We start from the raw sequence: 22,187 nt of genomic DNA on the forward strand, positions 1-22,187 counted from the left end.
GGCGGCGTTGCTGGATAATTCAGGCGTGCCAAGAAAGGAAGGAATGAATTTTCCTGTCTGCCGGCAACTACCTTTGGAGGCCAACTTAGCTATGCGGTTTGCCCAAGAAAGATCATGGCTGATGGTGAGAACCAAGAGTTTGAGTGATTGAACTACTTAGAGGATTGCTAAGCAATTGAATAATCGGGTTTGCCAGACTGTCTTTTTGGAGAGACTGAGTGTAAGATTTGTCAGGATGGAAAGCCATATTCCAAGTGTTTGTCCAGTTCGTAATTCTATCAAGGTCTGCAGAATGGGAAGAGGCTACTGCCTGCCTATCTGAAGCATGAGAGATGCTCTGGCAGTCTGTGGAATCATCAGGAAAGAGAGAGTCCGAGGGATCGATGATTAAGATTAGAAATAGGACTAGGACAAAAACAAAAAATCATGTTGGACATTGCTTGCGAGGGGGTGTGTGTGTGTGTGGGGGGGGGGGGGGGGGGAGTTGGTAGGGGAGCTGAATATCTTGACACTGTCTTTGCAATAAAGACTAATGTCCCTAATCCCTTCCTTGCACAATCTACTCCTTCCCACAAAACAGACTGCTGCCTTGCACCACCACATGGACCTCTCTTTCCCCAAAGTTGAAAAGTTGCAATTCGATTTTTACACCTCCGACACTGGTCCTGGTGGCATTTGCATTATCATCCTCATGAACTGTGCTTTGGCCCTATCCAAAGCTCTCCCCTTGCTCTTTTCCATATCATTATCAGAGGGTCTCCTGCCTTTGTCTTTGATAGCTGTGAACGTCACCTCTATTCACAAGAAGGCTTCAAGTCTGATCCACTCGACTTCAGCATTCTCACCATCATTAGCAAAGTGACTGGATTGATCATTGCTGCAGACTTCCTTGAAGGAATTATCTCTTCTCCAGCTTTGTAATCTGTGATTAGCATTTTCGCCTCTGCACTGGTTATTTTACCATCAGATCTGATCATTTATTTTAGACCAACCTCGTAGACAATTTGCACATCTGCTTCAGACTGATGTTATTTTCTCACAACTTAACTATGGCTTTCACCGACATCATGTTGGTTCATGGAGCATATAGATCAATCAATGTGCTGGTCCTTTCAGGCAGAATATGAACATGGTTAAATGAACCATAAAACAAAGCAATCATCGACTTTTGTTGTTTCATCCTTTTCTGTGAAACAAATTTCACTGCTACCGTCACCGATGGTCTTTTTAATTTTTTTTTGTCAAGCAGTGCTTGATGCACTTCTTCTTAAGGTTGTTCCAATACAGAACGATATACACCCTCAGGTGAGATAAATGAAGACTATAAATAACCCTGGCATCCATAGCTTCTTTGTGTGAAATCAATTTAATTTTCATGTGATGTGTTGTTATGCAGGTAAAATTGTTGAAGGATTCTCTTGAGGCCTGGAAGCGTGAAGTTGAGAAGAAACCTTTCTCCATGTCTGTCGATGATGCTTATGCAGTGCTTTGTCTTCCCACTGGACAAGGAATGTGAGTTAGGAACATGGGTGTGGGTGTGGGAGTGGGACATAGATGGGAACATGGGTGTGAGAGGGGGACATGGATGTGAACATGGGTTGCAATGTGGTTGTGAACATTTCCACAGTGAAAATGTTCTACAAACCATTGAGACAAATTTCACAATTGTTTAATGAGCTTTCACGCTTTATCCTGAATGAATGATGTGTACTCTGAATTATTCTAACCCCCACCCCCCAGACTTGAGGAGAGTGTCATCAGGAAAGCATATTTCCGCCTTGCACAGAAATACCATCCTGACAAAAACGCTGAGGGTCGGGTACGTTCTGCTCGCTCCGTCACCAATGACATGCTCCAAAGTGCTTGTCAATAAGCGGTGCATAAAACTGAAGAATGATGGAGGGTTTGGGTCATATCAGGCAAAGTATGGTAGATCTGTTCTAAAAATGCACAATCAATGAAAATGTGATTCACTGTGATAATCTTCTGCTTCTATGCTCAACAATTCTCAAGTTACCAAAGTTAACTGGAACCCACTGTTATTGGGAAACCCCTCCACCCCAGACTCCATTATTTGGTGATTACATCAATGATTATAAACATTGACAGTGGTGTTGATTAATATCCTAGACCATGTTCGCTTTTCTGTGTTTGAGAGAGACTTGGGAAATACTCATGAGATCTTGTGAAGTCCTGAGGCTAACCAGAAACAGCCGGCCATATAAATATAAGTCCTCACTGAAGCTTTTAAATATATAGAAACTGAATATTTCAATAAATTGTTACTTTTATAAAGTAAGCTTCGAAATCTCCTCCATTGAATCCCCCTGCTTCCTCCCCTCACATATTCAAATTGGCTAATGCCATATTCACACAGAAGAGTTAACTCGGACTAAATCTGAAGTTTTGAGAGCTTTGGTATGTGAAAACAAAATTTTATACAAAATAGTTTGACTTGTTAATGGGGCTGTCAGGATTCTTTGAGGTACGCACACTCTCCTCAAAGCTGTCTCGTGTGAGTTTGAATCTTGGCCTAGCTATACACTGTCATCCCAGTGTCACAGGCAGGGTGATTCATCAATGTGTGTGCACCGCCCCTCAGATGGACGTTAAATGGGCTTCCCATCGGCTGGCATTAATTTGTGGGCGTTAAAGATTAAATAGTTTCTGGATGTTTGGCCTAAGAGTGTGAAATGCATAAAAGCTGGGTCGAGAGATTGCGTGGCGATGGATCATATCTCCTTCGTGAAGAGTAGGTGAGCTATCGCCGGCACCATGACCAAATTCCAAATTCCTTCCCTAACCTTAGTCGAACTTCATGCCTGGCCAGCCGGTTCATGGAAGACTTGGGCCAACATTCCCCCAACCAACCCCACATGAACATGGGAATAACTGTGGCCGTTAAAATAGAAGAAAAGTTTCAGACTAGTTAATCCGGCTGAGTCTTGCATTAGTAGTATGGAAAAAGTCTGTATGAATGCTCCAAATTCTTAGGAATTGATGCATATTTGGATACTGAGGATTTTCCATGTGAACACAGTTTAACCACCTCAGAATGTGATCCTTCAGCGTGCTGTGAAGTGCAGTGATCACTTGTGCATGGACATGTTTAGCACCTGTTGGTCGGAATCTCCTTAACTGAGTATCAAAAGTTGGAATGATTGAGGCCCTCCCGTGGCCCAAAATATCAGTCATCTTTTCTTTTTAGAGTACCACATGCCTTTCTGGCTATGAAATCCTATTGTTTTTTTTTTTGTTTGTTTTCTTGTTTCCCTCTTTTGTCTTTTTTGTGCCATAATCATCGGCAATATGATGTGTTAAACACGGGCAAGTTTTATTGGTTTTTGTACTATGTTCATTTGATAACCATTACAAAACGCTACTTGCAGTTTGGTTTACAGATTGCGTTATCATTGCTAGTTTATGATGTATTAAAATATCCACAGGCAAATTTCTCACAATTAAGCCTCAAGTCTCTCCTTTTGCTTCACTTCTATTGTAAAAAGAATATTTAACAATTCTCGTATCACTTGATGAAAACTTTTATTTTTGTGTGCTAAAATGTATTTTGTCAAACTTTTCGATGCAGTATAACTAACCTGCCAATAAAAAAAAAACATTAAATGAAATGAAAATATCAATACGATGCAACCACGAATGTATCTTGGTCATGCATCCATTTTGAATCCAATTTTACTGATATATCCATAGTGGCGTGCATTAAAGGAAAAATCACGTTTCAAAGAACACCAGTCTAGTTGAAGCACACCATGTGGAAGGGTGGGGGAGAGGCATGAGAAGTGGGATGGATTGATTAATACAATGCATGTTGACTTCATTCCGTTCCATACATGCTGCTTGTTCTGCAGGACATGTTCGAGAAGGTAAACAAAGCTTACGAGTTCCTATGCAGTAAAGCAGCCCGCATGGTTGATGGACCTGACCCGCAGAATATTATCCTCATATTGCGAACTCAGAGCATCCTCTTCAAGCGTCATCAGGAAGGTTGGCCTGTAGATTATCACCGGTGCATCTAACCCAGTGATTTCTTAACTTGATTTATCCTAAAATTGTCACGGGCCTTTGAGCAAAGCATTGTGAGCCAAGTGCTCGGAGGGGAATGCTTAAAAGGCCGACCAAACAGTAATATTCCATTTCACTGGTACATCTTGGTTTTTGTATCTCTCCTTTTATTTAATTGCAGAGCTGCAGCCATACAAATATGCTGGGTACCCGATGCTCATGAAGACCTTGGTGTTGGAGATCGAAGATGACCATCTATTCTCTCAGCCTGCACCACTCCTTCCATCAGCCACCGAACTCTGCTTCCATACTGTGAATTGCTCAGCTCTCAATGCCGAGGAGCTACGACGTGAGGAGGGCATTGAGGTGCGTTCCATCTCTCCACATACCACTTGTACCTGAAATCACTCCACAAATCACAGTGCTGGTCTCATGTTCTTCTTTCATTGTTTCCTCCATAGATCCTACAGATGGCGCTGGCCCGCTGTGCTGCAGTCCTCTCCCCATCAAGCAAGCCCAATGATGTGCCTGTGCAGGTATAGCTGAGATTGTTTTCATAAATGTATCTTGCACATAATTGTGAAAAGTCCTTTGGCAAGTAAACACCATGGGGAGAGCCCTGTGGTTATGGCTTCATTCAGCATGTTTGTTTCACTCAAATGTCCATTTTTGTTTGCTGCAGGTTTGCGGTCATATCTGCTGCTGTTACAGTGTCTCCTCACAGTTCGAGGACTGTCGCGAGAAGATGGCGGAGATGCCAACCATTGTCAGGGACCTCTGTCATGTACTGTACTTTGGCAAGGTGATATGGCTCCATCCAGTACATCAATCTAATATGGAACCTTTTACTTTTCTCTTCTTCGAATTTGTGACTTGTTTTTAATTGATGCAGTCCTGCAAACTTCTGTTTTCTTTCTAGTATTTACCCAGACTTGCTGCCATTGCTGTGGAATGCATTGGGGCCTTTGCTGTGGACTACTGGTTGCAGACACACCTATTGCGTGCTGGTGTGTTGTGGCACTTGCTGGGCTACCTCTTCAATTACGACTACACGCTCGAGGAGGGTGGTGTGCAGGCCAGCCAAGAAACAAATCAGCAGGTATGGCCCATAATGAAGTGCTGAGTCTTCTTCCTTCTATTTATTTATTTTCCCTTCTCCATTTGTCACATGGATGTTTAGATGCTCTCTTCTGTGCTAGATTTTGTGTGAATATTTATCACCTGTAGGAAGTCGCCAACAACTTGGCTCGCTTGAGCCTGCAGTCACTCGCTCATCTTGCTGGTTCGTGCAGTGCAGGAGAGAGTGGAGGCACTCCTGAAAACCCCGCGATTCGTCTCTGCCTTTCCACCATGCTCACGCCTTATGTGTTACGCAAGATGTTACATACAGAGCCGCCGGAGGTTAGAGAGCATAGCCACGGCTCGGATGATTTCTGGATGAACTTGCCAAGTTGCCATTCCACTTAACGAGCTACTGTTCCTTCTCTTTTACCCAATATTCGTTGTAGGTGCTGAAGTTGTTAAACAGCAATACTGAGAATCCGTATCTCATCTGGAATAATGGAACGCGAGCTGAGCTTCTGGAGTTCTTGGAGAAGCAACAAGAAAGCATTATCAAGAAGGTTCGTTGCTTGGTACATTTGGGGAGTTTGCCATTTATGATTCGATGATGTAATCAACCTTGTGACAGCAACTTAAGACGAGCTCATATTTTGCCATCGTGATCCTTCTTTGAGGACTCTAGTCCTTCTGTTTATTGAAGAGCTCTGGGATTCACTGTCCTGTGATTGACTTTATGTAGGGTGACTGCGACAAATCCTATGGCTCAGAGTTTGTATTTGGCATCTATGAGAAGGAGCTTGTGGTGGGAGAAATCTTTGTACGAGTTTACAACGAACAACCAACCTTCCCGCTGGAGGTCAGAACAATTGGCCGCGTATGTACCAGTTGATACATCCTTGCTCTGGCTTTCTTGGTCCTATGTGTCTTTATCTCCATTTTGATTGCAGGTTCCACAGGCATTCGCAGCAAGTTTGCTGAATAGCCTTGTATCCCAGGCGCAGTACCTGCACACGCTCATGGCCATTGCCGAAACCGAACGCTTGGAACTCCAACAGCATGGGGAGCAGCTTAAACGTGCTGAGATGGGTCTCGAGGCATTGCGCAATGTCATCAAGAACAATCCTGGTAAGTAGACCTCTTCTCCTCCTTATTTTTTAAATATTTTTTATTTTTATCATAATTATTTTCACAACTAACCTGTACTTGGTTATCAAAATTGGACTTCAAAGTTATCATTGTTTTCTTTATTTATTTATTTATTTTTAGCAGTGAAGCTGCTTCAATATTTGGCTATGTCCTTCCTTTCATCCGTCCATTCATCCATCAAAATGAAGAACGTTTCAAACCCACAGTTTGTTTTAAAGGGTAATTATAAAGGGTTTTGTTAATTCTAGGCTTTGCCTATTTCATATTAAAAATGGCAACTGAACCACTTCCTTCTGGCACGGGTGGGTTTTATATATATATATATTTTAACAAAACGTCTATCCCAGCCACCCTCTCTATCCCTGCCCCACACTGCTCCCTAAAGGGAGTGGTGGTTTCTAGTTTCATTTGGCGTGTAATTGCACTACAGAAGCGAATGAGACACATCACATTCATGAGCAACACAACTTATTAAACACACACAAGAACATAAATGAAACGACAATAAATAATCATAAATATCCACGGATTGCTAAGATACTGACCAGCAGGAGATTTCAAGGGCAAGGGAAAAAAATAAAATCAAATGGTTGGGTAAGTAATGTTGGAAAGGCATATTGAAAAGCAGGAGGATCATAGAAGCGTGAGCAGTTTCAACCACAGACACTTGCCTAACCGTTGGTGCAGTGACAGCACCCTGAGAGCATCAGCAGCACGTTGGGCTCGGGGAGAAGTGCCCTGAAGGCATTCAATACGCACGAACCATGACAGTGGCAGTATTGTCTCGTCGGCTATTGAAAAAAAAAAAAATCCCGTTCAGGTGCTAAAAGTATACACAGGTTGTCGCAGTAATATCCAGGTGAGAGGCTTGAGAGCGTCAGCAGAATCCAACTGTGCCGTTGAATCCTTGCAGGTCCGAGCAAGCAGTGCTGTGCCCACGGCTGTCAAATGAACCGACTCGCAAAGCTGGACATGTCTCGTCTCTTTTTCCTCTTCTATGTCTTGATTGTATCACTGCATCTCCCTCACTTCTCAACTCTTATATTCCACAAATCGCTTTCACAACTGCATTCCCCAAATCTCTGAATCCTCTTTGTATCTCTACTCTACATGTATTTATTCTCCCCGCTCCCCACATCCTTTATTTTGCTTTTGATCCCAAAGGTTGCCATAATCCCTTGTTTCAGTCATGCTAATGGCATGCATGTGTGCATTGCAGGTACAGAAGCAGAGTGCATCGGTCACTTTAAACTCCTCTTCTCCTTGCTTAGGATCCATGGAGCTGGTCGGTTACAGCAGCTCACCCTTGAGGTAGTGGGGATTGCCGGGGCATTTTCATTATTGCAGGCCTGGGCTGGAACTTGTTTCCCTTTTTTTTGTGTATTTCTGTGGGTACATGTATAACTGCCAAAATGAATGTTGGACACGAGTCTTTTGAAATCCTTCAGTTGATTGTGATAAACCCAGATATTGATGAAAATGTGGGCATGACCTTTCCACACTCATTCCCCAGGTCATTAACAATGTTACAAGTAACCAGGACTGCGTGACCAGCATTGCTGAAAGCTCCATCCTGTCCAGCTTGCTGCTCTTGCTCCACTCGTTGCCCTCGAGTAAATCTCCATTCACACTCTGTCTTCATTGCTGAACTATTAAGCCAGGGAGGGTGTTTAGTATAAATCCAGAGGGTGTGCTTTAATCACTCATCAAGGTTGTTTGTTTGGTTTGTTTTGTCTTTCTGTTGGTCAGGTCGGCAGCTTGTGCTGGAGACTTTGTACTCCCTCACCTCCAACACAAAGATCATTAAAGAAGCGGTGAATAAAGGTGAACTTCCGAGACAACAGAAACTGTTCCACAACATCCGATGTTACATACATGTTGCACGTCATCATTGTATTTTTGCTTCCATTATCTTTGCAGCCTTTCTATTGACAATGTTGTGCACGCTGTTACGGATTCGTCACTTCTGTTGTTGTGGTTTTCATCCACTGCAATCATTTTTGATTCCATGTACTATTATTGTTTTCAAAAGGTTTATTGTTTATGAACCGTTTTCAAAAGGTGAAAAGGTTAGAGTTAAAAGAAACCCGAAACCGGATCGGGAACCGGACGATGACTAAGAGGAAGAGGAGGAAAAGAAGGCGGAGCGAGTGAGTTCGACAAGAAAGCCGAGCTGCTTTGAGGTCTGAGCGAACGTTGACGAACGAGAGTCACGAGTGAACTTTGGGTTTCCCAGGAAAGGGATTCCTGCGACAGAGTTGTTATCGCTGTGACAGATTAACCTGCGTGACAGGTTTTGTGGTTGATTCCGGAGAGAATCATCAGAGTGCCGTTACGCCACGAGAACGGGCCGTCGGCCATTTTGACTCGCGCAGGACCTGCGCTTCGCTCAAGGTTTCATCTCGCTTCAACCATTTTCACCGTGTGTGTGTGTGTGTGTGTGTGTGTGTGTGTGTGTGTGTGTGTGTGTGTGTGTGTGTGTGTGTGTGTGTGTGTGTGTGTGTGTGTGTGTGTGTGTGTGTGTAACGTGGCTTTTGAAGGTTAATTTGCGGTTCGCCAACTGTGAGCCGTGAAACGTCCATACCCGAGGGTGTGATTTCGCAGTCGCCTGGAGGGCGCCTTTGGATTTCCCAGTCACCTTGAGGGCGCCTTTGCGCAGCTTTGGCCGCGTGACTGTGACTGTCATCCGAACTGGATTCTGGTCTCGATTCGACATCGTTCTGACGATTACTGGAGCGGATCGACCTTGGCTTGAAGCCGAAATCAACTTTGGCTTGAAGCCGGGTGTTACGGATTCGTCACTTCCATTGTTGGGGTTTTCCTCCACTTGAAATATTTCTGATTCTATGTACTATTATTGTCTTCCAAAGGTTTATTGTTTATGAACTGTTTTCAAAAGGTAAAAAGAATTAATGTTTTAAATTAAACCGGAACCGGACGACGACGAAGAGGAAGAAGAAGGTATGGCGAGAAAAGTTGGACAAGACGCGTGGCTTCCAGCTCCGTAGCGAGCGTTATCGAACGAAAGTCGCGAGTGAACTTCGAGTTTCCTTGAAAGGAACTTCCTGCGATAGGTGTTATCGCTAGAGGATTGAGAAACCTGCGTAGTCAGGTTTAGGCGTTGAGATTCTGAAGAATCCTCGCCTGGTCGCTTCGCCTCAAGTAAGAGCCGTCGGCCATTTTGACCCTCGCGCTTCGCTCACCGAAAAAGGGTTTTGCTACGCGTCAGCTTTTCTCACCATCCTGTCTGTCGGGGATGTGTGTGGGCAAACGCGGCATTTGAGGATTACCTTGCGGTTCGCTGATTGAACTGTGAACGTGTACGTCTGGAGGGGGCCTTTTGGAATTCCCATTCCGCTGCCAGTTTGCCTTTGGTTTGGACCACGTGACTGTCTACGCTTTGCCTACGCCTCATTACTCACCTCATCGCCTCATCACTACTCGCAGGAGGGGATCACCTTTGAGTTATAGAGACATTGAGGAGTGTTCTTTTTCACTCACTTGGAACGCAGTGGGTTATCTGACTTTAGCTGATGGTACCATCATGAGATGTATGAAGTGTACTTTTGATCGCTATTGGTTGTACCGTTATTCTGGTGTGATTTTCAATACAATATTTGTTTGTTTATAATCATTGGTGTGGTATCACTATTGATTTCTAACACAGAGTAACATATTTTTCTGCCGTGGCTCCTCTCGGGGCTCGGAGGTACATCGTGACCAGGGGGTCGGGGAGGAGCACGTAACACCGGGAATAGAGACACTGGGAATGTTCTTCTTTTCGCTCACTTGGAGCACAGTGAGTTATATTGTACGAACCTGATGGTACCATCATAGGAAGTATATATTGGTTGTACAATTGATTATTATTGTTTTTGTGTTGTTATTCTTGTGTGACCTTAATACAATATTTGTTTGTTGGTAACAATTGGTGTGGTTTCACCATTGATCTTTGACACAGAATAACACATCTTTCTGCCGTGACTCCTCTCGGGGCTCGGAGATACACCGTGACCAGGGGGTTTGGGGAGGAGCACGTAACAACGCACATTTGCATATGATGTATCTACACAATGTACTATGCGTGGAAGACTAAAGGCAGATCTTTTTCGCTCTTTCATTTTTACCGTGCACAGGATTCGAGATTTTAGTTTTTGGCTGCACAATTCCTTAACCACCTGCACACACGATCTACACGTAGATCATTGGTGCTCCCAATTTTAATGGTACCGCAGAGTTTTTTTTTAGACGCCGAGGAGTACTCGTACACCATTCAGGTTTTGTATTTCGCAGCTGGCTGGGACTTTCGGAATGACAATTTGCATAAATTTGGGGAATAAAAAGTAGGTGGGGTTGACATTTTTTGTTGACCTTGACTTAATTTTAGGGTCATGACCTAATTATAGACTTAACATTTTTTTTACCATAACCAGACTAAGGTTTGTCAAATTGGAATGAAATTGCCCTCAGATAGCCCAGAGTAAGGTGCATTTACACTTTATTTACACCATACCCCTCCGGGTTAAAGGTCAAGGTCAAATGTTGGTCTGAAAAAAAAAATGCTATTTTTGTCGTTCAATTTTTCTAATGTGGAATCTGAAAGACCGCTTGGCCTTTCAAGATGTTCTTGCAGCATAATAGTGTACCTGCACTGAAGTTGTGCACCTGATATTTGATTAGTATACTTTACTGAAACCTTTTTGGATTGTGACCTAATTAACTAAAAACACCGTTTTAATCATAACTTGAATAGTTTTCCTCCGATTTTCATGATGCATTTTATCGATAGCTTGGAGAAGGGGGACACATTGTATCAACACTATCCACTCTTCCTAAATGTTGGTGGTCAATGTGAAACGATTATGATTTGCACCTTTGGTGCAGTGTGGTGTCTTGATTACTTGAGCCGGTGCCCATGCGTTCTTGAAATGCCTTCAATGGCGTCACGTAACTTGCCGATCAATGCGTGTGCGGCTTCCCCGGTCCAAAATGTCCCCGTGTCAGATTTTGAAAATGTAAAAACTACTTGTATTGCACAGCATCGTCATTTATCAATGTAAATGTAAATAAAAAATTTATAAAAACGATACAATGTGCTGCATTTCCAGTCTTCGGTGGTTAGGGAAGTTTAGGTGGATCGAGTTAAACAACAAAAAGTTTAAAAAACACATTTTTGTTTTAAACCAAGCACTCATTGGTTATATTGATTAACATTCCAATCACCGGCTTTCCTAGTTTTTGGTGTTATCTTTACGAATGCTGTTTGTCATGTCTCATTGCTCAAATGCAGGGGCTCTTCCATACTTGCTCGACCTTTTCTGCAACTCAACGAATCCCCAAGTGCGCTCGCAGACGGCTGAGATGCTTGCAAAAATGATTTCGGACAAACTACTCGGGCGAAAGGTGTGATTGGAATTGCCTTGCATTTCCTATTCCCTCTTGCGCTTTCCTCGTATCTTTTCAATTTTGCTTCTGATTCACTCCCTCTCACACCCCCAACCCCCACTTGCCTCACCTCAATCAGGCACCATAATTGCACTCTCTTGTATTCTGGCTTGCCCAGGTCCATATACTCTTATCCAAATTCCTCCCTGCGCTGTTCATGGACGCCATGAGGGACAGCCCCGATGCTGCAGTCTCTATCTTTGAGAGCACGCAGGAGAATCCAGAGCTCGTTTGGAATGATGCCGCACGCGAGTCTGCCTGCTCTTGCATTCGCAATATGACCAAACAGTATGTTTTGCACCCCCACCCACAAACTATCTTCATTCCTGGTTGTTCATCACTGAGTTTTGGTGTCAAATATTTATTTTTGTTTCCTTTTGCTCTGCCATGGCAAGGTGAATGTCCTTTAGGTTCTGTTTATTTTACTTATTTGTTTATTAACTTGGGGGGGGGGGGGGGGGTGGGGGAGGAGGGGCGGTTGGGAGATGTTACAAGTAGGCCACTATTTATTGGTACCATTGTGAAATCATTGAATCTAATCAGCATCTGATGGGGTGGGGGAATGAAGGGTGGGTTGCAGGGGAGCACTGTATCAGCAATATAAAGTAGAACGTTTGTTTGTTTGAGTGCAACCAGACTTTGTATGACCTCCTCTTTCATCCAGAGGATGAACGATGGCTGCTGTTGGATATCAAAATTGATAAATTAGAAAACAATTTATATCTGATAAATTGCCCTTCAGGCCCCGATTGGGTCTTGTGCTTATACACTGCCTGAGTTTTTTTTCCTAGGAGTGATTGTGTAATGTTTTGTGAAGATCGTATGTTGAGGTTGTATATACGAGTGTTTACATATGGTGTTTACATTTGTGCTTCTTGTTAAAAAGATTACCCTTTATTATAACACTTCCGTGTTCAGGCCTCGAGTGACTGTTACTTACACACTGCCACGATCGAGTAATATGTATTGTGCAAATCATATGTATGCAAGCTAATGATGGAAACTGTGTTCCTTTGGTGGTGGGTTTCTCCCTTACCTATAATCCTGTTGCTTTTTCAACTTTAAATAGGAACCAAAACACTCAGATCACCGTGACATTAATCTATCCCTTGATACCCAACAAAATAGATATGACCTTTTCCGATTTATAAAGTGGGTAATTTTGCAATTAAAAGTCGAAATGCCCTCTCTCGAAATGCCCTGCCCTCTCTCCACCTCACCCCCAGGAATACCTCTGGCTACGGCTTCCCATTCGCTCCCACCTTTGTTCATATGTGTGTTGTACCGTCCACCAAACAGTGATGACTCAATCTACATCTCGCTGTCTGATAATATGGACCAACTTCTATCTACTCATCCAAACTCTCTCTTCCTCATATGTGGTGATTTCAATTGTCACCATGCCAGTTGGCTAGGTGTGGGTTCCTCTCTCACCAGCCATGGCTCCTCAGCAAAGGACTTCTGTGACTCACTGGGACTGACTCAATCTGTCAATTTCCCGACCCGGATCTCAGTCAACGGAGCATCTTCTCTTCTGGACTTGGTTATGACTAACTTCCCTGAAAATGTCTGCTGCTCTTCTTCTGCTCCAATTGGCTCATCTGATCATGTGCTTGTTAAAGTGGACATCTCTCTGACCATTCTCAGGGAGCCTCCTCAGCTAAGGCGAGTCTGGCATTTCACTCAGGCCAACTGGCACAGTCTTCAAGCAGCCATCAATCATCTGGACTGGTCTCCCATCTCTACCGCCTCTGACATCAACTCATCCTGGGAATTCTTCCAAAGTAAATTGCTCTCTCTCATGCACAGATTTATCCCATCTCGTCTTCAGTTGTCATACCCTTCCTCCCGTCCATGGTACACGGAATCTTGTGGTGAGGCTGTTGCCCAGAAACAACTTACCTTCGTCTCCTGGAAAGCTAATCCAACGGAAGGAAATCTCATTTCCTTTCACAAAGCCCGAAACAAGTGTGTCTCCACCCTCAGGAGAGCCAGGAAACAATATCTCTCCGTTCTCAAGATGGTACTCTCCTGTCTGTCTCCCTCTTCCAAATCCTGGTGGCGTCTGGTCAAATCGGTTTCTGGTGTTTGTTCCCCCTCCAACCCCTCCCTCACCTCAAAAGGCTACACAGCTGAATCCGCACGTGAAAAAGCTGAATGCCTCAACTCTGTGTTTGCCTCTAAATCTTGTGTCCCAAACCCATCCCTCTCTGTACCCACCGTACCCAGTCGTACCCAGCTGCTCCTGGACTCCGTGTCCTTTCCTCCTGACAAGGTGGAAAAGTTTCTGTCAACCCTCGACTCTGATTCTGCAACTGGACCTGACGGCATCAGCCCACGGGTCCTAAAATCCTGTTCTTCCGCTCTTTCACTCCCTCTCTCTGTTCTCTTCTCCCTCTCTTTTGCTCAAGGTCATCTGCCATCTGCTTGGAAATCAGCCAACATCATCGCTTTATTCAAAAAAGGTGCAAAAACAGATCCTAGCAACTACAGACCAATCAGCCTTCTCCCAATTATCAGCAAAGTCATGGAATCCATCATTGCTTCGGATATGAAATCTTTCCTCTTCTCCAATGGCTTGATCTCTGATCATCAATTTGGTTTCAGACCTGGTCACTCTGCTCTGGACATGCTGCTTCTGCTGTCTCAACAATGGATGGAGGTCCTCAATGCCAAACAGGAAATTAGAGCTGTCTCCCTTGACATATCACGTGCCTTCGATACCGTCTGGCACCCCGCTCTGCTCACCAAGCCCTCCTCCTTTGGTATCCATGGAAATCTCCGCGCATGGCTGGCGGACTTCCTCTCTAGTCGAAGTCAACGTGTGGCCCTGAATGGGTTTCTCTCATCTCCTTTTCCTGTTCAGGCTGGAGTTCCCCAAGGCATGGTTCTGGGCCCTGTGCTTTTTCTGGTCTTCATCAATGATCTCTCCGACTCTCTTGAAAATCCTCTCTATCTCTTTGCTGATGACTCCACTCTCTGCCGCTCCATTCCTCATCCCTCAGATCAGCAGTCTGCAGCCTCCTCACTCTCTGCATAACTGGACAAAATCACAGACTGGGCAATCAAGTGGAACATGTCTTTCAATCCTGACAAATCTCACACTCTTACGATGTCTCTCCGAAAAGACCGACTGGACAACCCTCCCATCCACTTTCTGAATAATCCTCTCCAAGAAGTTCTGTCACTCAAGCTTTTGGGTCTCACTATCTGCCATGATCTTTCCTGGGAAAACCACATTTCAAATCTGGCCTCCAAAGCCAGTCGCCGACTGGGCATCCTCCGTCGTGTGAAGTCCTTCCTTGGCACACCTGAGCTCCTCACCACATATAAGGCTTTCATCCGCAGCTCAATGGAATACTGTTCCCCCCTCTGGGCTGGTGCTCCTGCCTCACACCTTGCTCGTCTTCACGCTGTTGAAACCAAAGCGTTCAGAATCATTGGAATCTCCCGCGATGAAGCTACCTCCGAGGACCTTTCACTTACTCACCGCAGGCAGGTTGGTGGTCTTTGTCTTCTACCGACTCCTCTCCGGCCTTGCTCCTCCAGCTCTCTCTGGGCTCTGTCCCCCAAATATTCCTGCAGGTCGCACAAGATCTGCCTGCAACCCGCTTCTTGTGAAATTGCCAATATGAAGACTTTCTGGTCTCCTTCGCTTTTTCATTCCCCTTTTCTCCCGCCTCTGGAACGAACTCCCTCACTCTCTTCAGTCCCACTCCTCCCTCCAGGTCTTTAAAACAGCTGTTCACCACCATCTCTTATCTTCCCCCATCCAAAACCTTGATCTTTTCTACCCCTGCTAATTTCACCCAAAATCCACTTTTTTGAAATACCAACCTCTTTCGTGGAAGTCCTTGGTGTCCTTGCGTTTTATATACCTATCCTGCCTCCCCCCAGGCCCTCTCCCTCCCACACATTCCCGATGTCCCTGCTCTCAAATGATGTGTTTATGTGCTTCCCCTTCTCTCCCCATCTTGTCTAACACTCCCCTTTTTATATACTTTGTTTGTTTGTCTCTTTGATTTCTTTTTGTGATAAATGTTAGCTCTTTCACGAGCCTCGATTCTGTATACAAAAAAAAAAATCTTATTCACGATAAGCTGAGACCTCGCATCAGGAAATCGAGCGCCAAATCCATATCGTCTACGCATTACATCGCAGTACGATTTAACGTAAATTAATAATTTTCGAATTTCTACAAATATGCGGGGTCGATGCGTCCTTGCTGATTACAGTAACACAAACCAAGATGGATTCATGCTACACCAATGGCCGAAAGATTTGAGGGTTGCCAGAAATTGGACGAGGTTTGTCCGAAATCCCATACCTAGGATTTTTCCTAACCCTAACAGAGCACTGTTATGAAATAACGGAGATAGCTAGATCTTGTGGTTACCCACCACGATTGAGAGAGGATGATTAAGGTTTCTACCCCACGATTAAGCGGAGGAAACAGCCGTTGCTTAAAACTGCAAGACCATCTCTACCCAGCTGCCAGCATATGTGCACAGGTGATTCGAGCAGTGAATCAAACACCTGCGTTGGCCTGCTGGCAACAGATCTCACCTCACCACTATCCCTTCCTCCACCCTCCACTGGGGTGGGATATTGGCACAGACATGACGGTGGGACACGATTCAGCATGGACATAAACACAAATGGCGTCCCAGGAAAGTATAAAATGGGATGATCCTGTAACATACAGGACACCAGATCAGCCTGCTACAGCGGAACAAAGCATCCGTCGCCCATTTAGTCAGCGGCGTCCGTGCTGTCATGCCGTATTTCTTCTGGAGTATTATAACTGATTTGTCGATTAATACAAAATCCCTGATAAACCCTCAATTGAACAGAAAAACAAAACCTACCAATCTGTAGCGTACATGTGACCAGCGTTTTCATTTGCACTACTAACACCGTAATCTTCACTAATGCCATCTTCGTCTGAATCGCTTGCATAGGCTTGAAACGATACAGCTCCACAATCCCCCTGAAAGAGTTTCCATCACCAATTTTGTCTTCAATAGTTTCTTCTAAATCCCACTAATCAGTATCCTGAGAACCTTCAGTTGCTAATAACGGTGGAATCGTTATCGGAACCCGAGCTCGAAACTCTATGTACAGCCGCCATTTGGATCAAGGTGAGTTAATAGTGTGATGTCACTGGCGAAATCAAACATCAACCCTCTAAGGCTATTTTTGACACTTTGATTGGCAAAAAAAATTCAAAAAATCCTCCCCTTCAAATTAGACCGTGATTAATGATTTACAAACGTTTTCAGAAAAAATAATTTTGCATTTGAGTTCCCCTTTAACCTACCCTACTGTGTCATGATGATTGGCATGGTAAGATGCCCGCTGGAGCACTCCTGGTGGCTTCACTCGCAATACTAGAGATATTTCTGGAGAGGACAATTTAGGGTGCATTGCACCTCCGGATTTATTACAACACCACCGTGTTCATGCTTCCCCACTTGTAATTCTCCCCGTCTCCCCGCAATTACACGGACTCGACTGCTGATGTTAATTACTCAGTTTTTATTTATTGGTTCACGAGTTATCAAACAGAGTGACCACTATATTCGTCATTGGTGTGTGTGTGTCTGTCTGTCTGACCGCAGCATAACTACCCGATGATATCATCCGATGTTAATGAAACTTTGGTGGGAAGTTGATTTCATGATCTAGTTGTATCCTGCCCATTGTGGGTGGAGTGACGCCCGAAAAAGATGTCTTTTTAGGGGGTAATCGAGTTCAAGCTACATCCTCTTCGAGGGAGTTGGTGGAATCTGACAGGGGTTTCGGTATTTGGTTAGGCCAACGTCATGTGTCTAGCCCCACAGAGCTCGATTGTTCATTTTCGCCTCAAGGTCAAGGTCTCAAAGTCACTAAATTTAGAAAAGTCGATTTTTGATGGTTTTATTACATTGTTCACTTCCTGATAGGGTGAAATGTCATACATGATCTTATATTATCACATACATCATGAAATACAAGTTTTCCAACAAATTTCAGAATCTTCGACCTTTGACCTTTGAAGGTCACAAAGGTCAAATTTTCAAAGTTGTCGGAATCGAACCGAATTTTCGGTATTGTGTAGCTAACTAACCTCATCACTGATTATACATTATTTTCTATCATTTCAAGGTCAGTAACCTTCGTTTTGACATTTTAAGGTCACAAAAGGTTTCAAGGTCACAAATCTTCCGGTCTTGCCAGCGAGGTTACATTTTTTCGAAGCTGTCCACGCTCTCCACGCTATCGAAGTTAAGTAATTGTTCCCATTTGTATTTTCGTCAAAACTGTCTTTATTTTATGGTGTGTGTACGTACCTACAGTGGGTCCCTAGTAAAATTCTCGGTGTAAATCTTTCATATCTGTATAGAAAATCGTGTTAATTCATGTCGTGTCTTTTGAGGCTTTGTTTTTCTCTCAGCGGTCCGTCGATTGTGCTCCAATTACTTTCCTTCTCTGTTTTTCCCAGTATTTTCACCCCATACTTCCTTGTTTAAAATCTCAACTCAAAAAAAACAAAAAACAAAACAACATTTCCTTCTCTGTTCTTATTCTTTGTTCTTATTTGTTCATTCGTTGTTCTTATTTGTTTATTCGTTGTTCTTGTTCGTTCGTTCTTTGACCACGTGTTTCACCCCCATTTCCCCAGATAGTTTTCACTGTTAAACCTTAAAATGTTTAAATTTTCCCCTGAAGTACTGTATTCTGTCGTATATTACAACACCTTTTTCTTCTTCTTCTTTAAAAGGTTGCTTTCGACTTGCTCACCAAATCTATTCATTCCAAAAAAAAATTCCATCTCTTACAGTGCCTCTTTCATACATTCCCTAAACTCACCTGCACTCCACCCCCCCCCCCCCCCCTCCCTCCAGCATCCTTAAACGTATTTTTAACTCTAACGTCACAAGAAACTCATTTTGCAATAAATGTTCGTTTCCCATTAATCGTACACTTTCCAAAATCCAATCTCACCCCTCCCCTCCAAATCTTCCCCATCACCCCTCCCCTTCAAATCTTCCCCATCACCCCTCCCCTCCAAATCCTCCCCATGACCCATCCCTTTCAAATCTCCCCCCCTTGCTCCTTCCCTCCTAAACTCCCCCCACACCCCTCCCCTCCTAGACTCCCCCTCACCCCTCCCCTCCTAGACTCCCCCCTCACCCCTCCCCTCCAAATCTCCCCCATCTCCCATTCCTTTCAAATCCCTCCCCTTGTCCCTTCCCTCCTAAACTCCCCCCTAACCCCTCTCCTCATAAACGCCCCCCTCGCCCCTCCCCTTCAAATCTCCCCACCCTCATTTCTTCTCAATTTCCCCCCTCTCACCCCTCCTCCTCAAAGCATCCTCCCCGCTTCTTCCCCCTTCCAACTCTCACCTCCATCTCCCCCAACCTTCTGCCTCGCTCTTCCCCCTCCTCAAATAACACCTCACTGTGCCTCACCCAATCACCATCAAACCTTTTGTCCGCCCCATCCTTCCCTTTCTCCGAGCTATTCTGAAATCTCTGACGCACCTTCAACAGCTCTCCCTACCTCTTCCTCCTCTTCCACATCTTACCCTACCCACCCCCCCCCCCCCCCTGTTCTGTATCCGATGCTCCCCCTTCCTCTTCATTAACGGTATGGACCTCAAACATCCGGGGCCTTCGTTCAAACTTAACTGATCTCTCCATACAGGTTGCTTCTGACAAACCAGACGTGATCTGCTTAACAGAAACTTTCCTCCTTCATGATGTCTCTGATTCCTTAGTATCTCTCCCGGGTTACTCCCTCCTCCGGTATGATAGACCTGAGCCTCGTCCTGGAGGTGGGGTTGCTATCTTTATCAAAAACTCTCTTCCTCACTCGCCCTGCACTGCCCTCTCTCCACCTCACCCCCAGGAATACCTCTGGCTACGGCTTCCCCTTCGCTCCCACCTCTTGTTCATATGTGTGTTGTACCGTCCACCAAACAGTGATGACTCCATCTACATCTCGCTGTCTGATAATATGGATCAACTTCTATCTACTCATCCCAACTCTCTCTTCCTCATATGTGGTGATTTCAATTGTCACCATGCCAGTTGGCTGGGTATGGGTTCCTCTCACCAGCCATAGCTCCTCAGCAAAGGACTTCTGCGACTCACTGGGACTGACACAATCTGTCAATTTCCCGACCTGGATCTCAGTCAACGGAGCATCTTCTCTTCTGGACTTGGTTATGACTAACTTCCCTGAAAATGTCTGCTGCTCTTCTTCTGCTCCAATCGTCTCATCTGATCATGTGCTTGTTAAAGTGGACATCTATCTGACCATTCTCAGGGAGCCTCCTCAGCGTCGACGAGTCTGGCATTTCACTCAGGCCAACTGGCACGGTCTTCAAGCAGCCATCAATCATCTGGACTGGTCTCCCATCTCTACCGCCTCTGACATCAACTCATCCTGGGAATTCCTCCAAAGTAAATTGCTCTCTCTCATGCACAGATTTATCCCATCTCGTCTTCAGTTGTCATACCCTTCCTCCCATCCATGGTACACGGAATCTTGTGGTGAGGCTGTTGCCCAGAAACAACTTGCCTTCGTCTCCTGGAAAGCAAATCCAACGGAAGGAAATTTCATTTCCTTTCACAAAGCCCGAAACAAGTGTGTGTCCACCCTCAGGAGAGACAGGAAACAATATCTCCCCATTCTCAAGACCGAACTCTCTTATCTGTCTCCCTCTTCCAAATCCTGGTGGCATCTGGTCAAATCTGTTTCTGGTGTTTGTTCCCCCTCCATCCCCTCCCTTACCTCAAACGGCTACACAGCTGACTCCGCACGTGAAAAAGCTGAATGCCTCAACTCTGTGTTTGCCTCTAAATCTTGTGTCCCAAACCCATCCCTCTCTGGACCCACCGTACCCAGTCGTACCCAGCTGCTCCTGGACTCTGTGTCCTTTCCTCCTGACAAGGTGGAAAAGTTTGTCAACCCTCGACTCTGATTCTGCAAATGGACCTGACGGCATCAGCCCACGGGTCCTAAAATCCTGTTCTTCCGCTCTTTCACTCCCTCTCTCTGTTCTCTTCACCATCTAGGTGTGAGGGCCTTTGGGCTTCTTGAAAGGCGCTATACAAAATAAATGAATTATTATTATTATCTCTTTTGCTCAAGGTCATCTGTCATCTGCTTGGAAATCAGCCAACATCATCGCTTTATGCATAAAAGGTGCAAAAACAGATCCTAGCAACTACAGACCAATCAGCCTTCTCCCAATTATCAGCAGTCATGGAATCCATCATTGCTTCGGATATGAAATCTTTCCTCTTCTCCAATGGCTTGATCTCTGATCATCAATTTGGTTTCAGACCTGGTCACTCTACTCTGGACATGCTGCTTCTGCTGTCTCAACAATGGAATGGAGGTCCTCAATGCCAAACAGGAAATTAGAGCTGTCTCCCTTGACATATCACGTGCCTTCGATACGGTCTGGCACCCAGCTCTGCTCACGAAACTCTCCTCCTTTGGTATCCATGGAAATCTCCACGCATGGCTGGCGGACTTCCTCTCTAGTCGTAGTCAACGTGTTGGTGGCCCTGAATGGGTTTCTCTCATCTCCTCTTCCTGTTCAGGCTGGAATTCCCCAAGGCAGTGTTCTGGGCCCTGTGCTTTTTCTGGTCTTCATCAATGATCTCTCCGACTCTCTTGAAAATCCTCTCTATCTCTTTGCTGATGACTCCACTCTGCCGCTCCATTCCTCATCCCTCAGATCGGCAGTCTGCAGCCTCCTCACTCTGCAGACCTGGACAAAATCACAGACTGGGCAAACAAGTGGAACATGTCTTTCAATCCTGACAAATGTCACACTCTTACGATGTCTCTCCGAAAAGACCGACTGGACAACCCTCCCATCCACTTTCTGAATAATCCTCTCCAAGAAGTTCTGTCACTCAAGCTTTTGGGTCTCACTATCTGCCATGATCTTTCCTGGGAAAACCACATTTCATATCTGGCCTCCAAAGCCAGTCGCCGACTGGGCATCCTCCGTCGTGCGAAGTCCTTCCTTGGCACACCTGAGCTCCTCACCACATATAAGGCTTTCATCCGCAGCTCAATGGAATACCGTTCCCCCCTCTTGGCTGGTGTTCCTGCCTCACACCTTGCTCGTCTTCACGCTGTTGAAACCAAAGCGTTCAGAATCATTGGAATCTCCCGCGATGAAGCTACCTCCGAGGACCTTTCACTTACTCACCGCAGGCAGGTTGGTGGTCTGTCTTCTACTGACTCCTCTCCGGCCTTGCTCCTCCAGCTCTCTCTAGGCTCTGTCCCCCAAATATTCCTACAGGTCGCACAAGATCTGCCTGCAACCCTCTTATGGTTAAACTGCCAAAATCAAGACTATCTGCTCACTTTCACTCCTTCATTCCTCTTTTCTCCCACCTCTGGAACAAACTCCCTCACTCTCTTCAATCCCACGCCTCCCTCCCGGTCTTTAAAACAGCTGTTCGCCACCATCTCTTATCTTCCCCCATCCAAAATCTTGA

At 44.9% G+C, this 22,187-nt stretch overlaps 1 protein-coding gene across 2 annotated transcripts in view; it reads left to right on the forward strand.

Annotated features, from left to right (window-relative positions):
- Positions 1-22,187, forward strand: part of DNAJC13 (DnaJ heat shock protein family (Hsp40) member C13) — an 88,468-nt gene that overhangs the window by 51,961 nt on the left and 14,320 nt on the right. For both annotated transcript variants that reach the window (XM_078780522.1, XM_068121022.2), the window contains 16 exons: positions 1,397-1,512; positions 1,741-1,819; positions 3,870-4,005; positions 4,205-4,389; positions 4,485-4,559; positions 4,706-4,825; positions 4,943-5,122; positions 5,251-5,424; positions 5,532-5,645; positions 5,825-5,941; positions 6,033-6,210; positions 7,451-7,542; positions 7,745-7,844; positions 7,981-8,055; positions 11,522-11,634; positions 11,795-11,964. In XM_078780522.1, the coding sequence (XP_078636648.1) occupies positions 1,397-1,512; positions 1,741-1,819; positions 3,870-4,005; positions 4,205-4,389; positions 4,485-4,559; positions 4,706-4,825; positions 4,943-5,122; positions 5,251-5,424; positions 5,532-5,645; positions 5,825-5,941; positions 6,033-6,210; positions 7,451-7,542; positions 7,745-7,844; positions 7,981-8,055; positions 11,522-11,634; positions 11,795-11,964 (2,024 nt within the window). The remainder of the gene's footprint in view (positions 1-1,396; positions 1,513-1,740; positions 1,820-3,869; positions 4,006-4,204; positions 4,390-4,484; positions 4,560-4,705; positions 4,826-4,942; positions 5,123-5,250; positions 5,425-5,531; positions 5,646-5,824; positions 5,942-6,032; positions 6,211-7,450; positions 7,543-7,744; positions 7,845-7,980; positions 8,056-11,521; positions 11,635-11,794; positions 11,965-22,187) is intronic.

The sequence above is a fragment of the Myxine glutinosa genome, chromosome 6, assembly GCF_964187855.1.
Source record: "Myxine glutinosa chromosome 6, kmMyxGlut1.1, whole genome shotgun sequence".
In the NCBI taxonomy this organism is placed as follows: Eukaryota; Metazoa; Chordata; class Myxini; order Myxiniformes; family Myxinidae; genus Myxine; species Myxine glutinosa.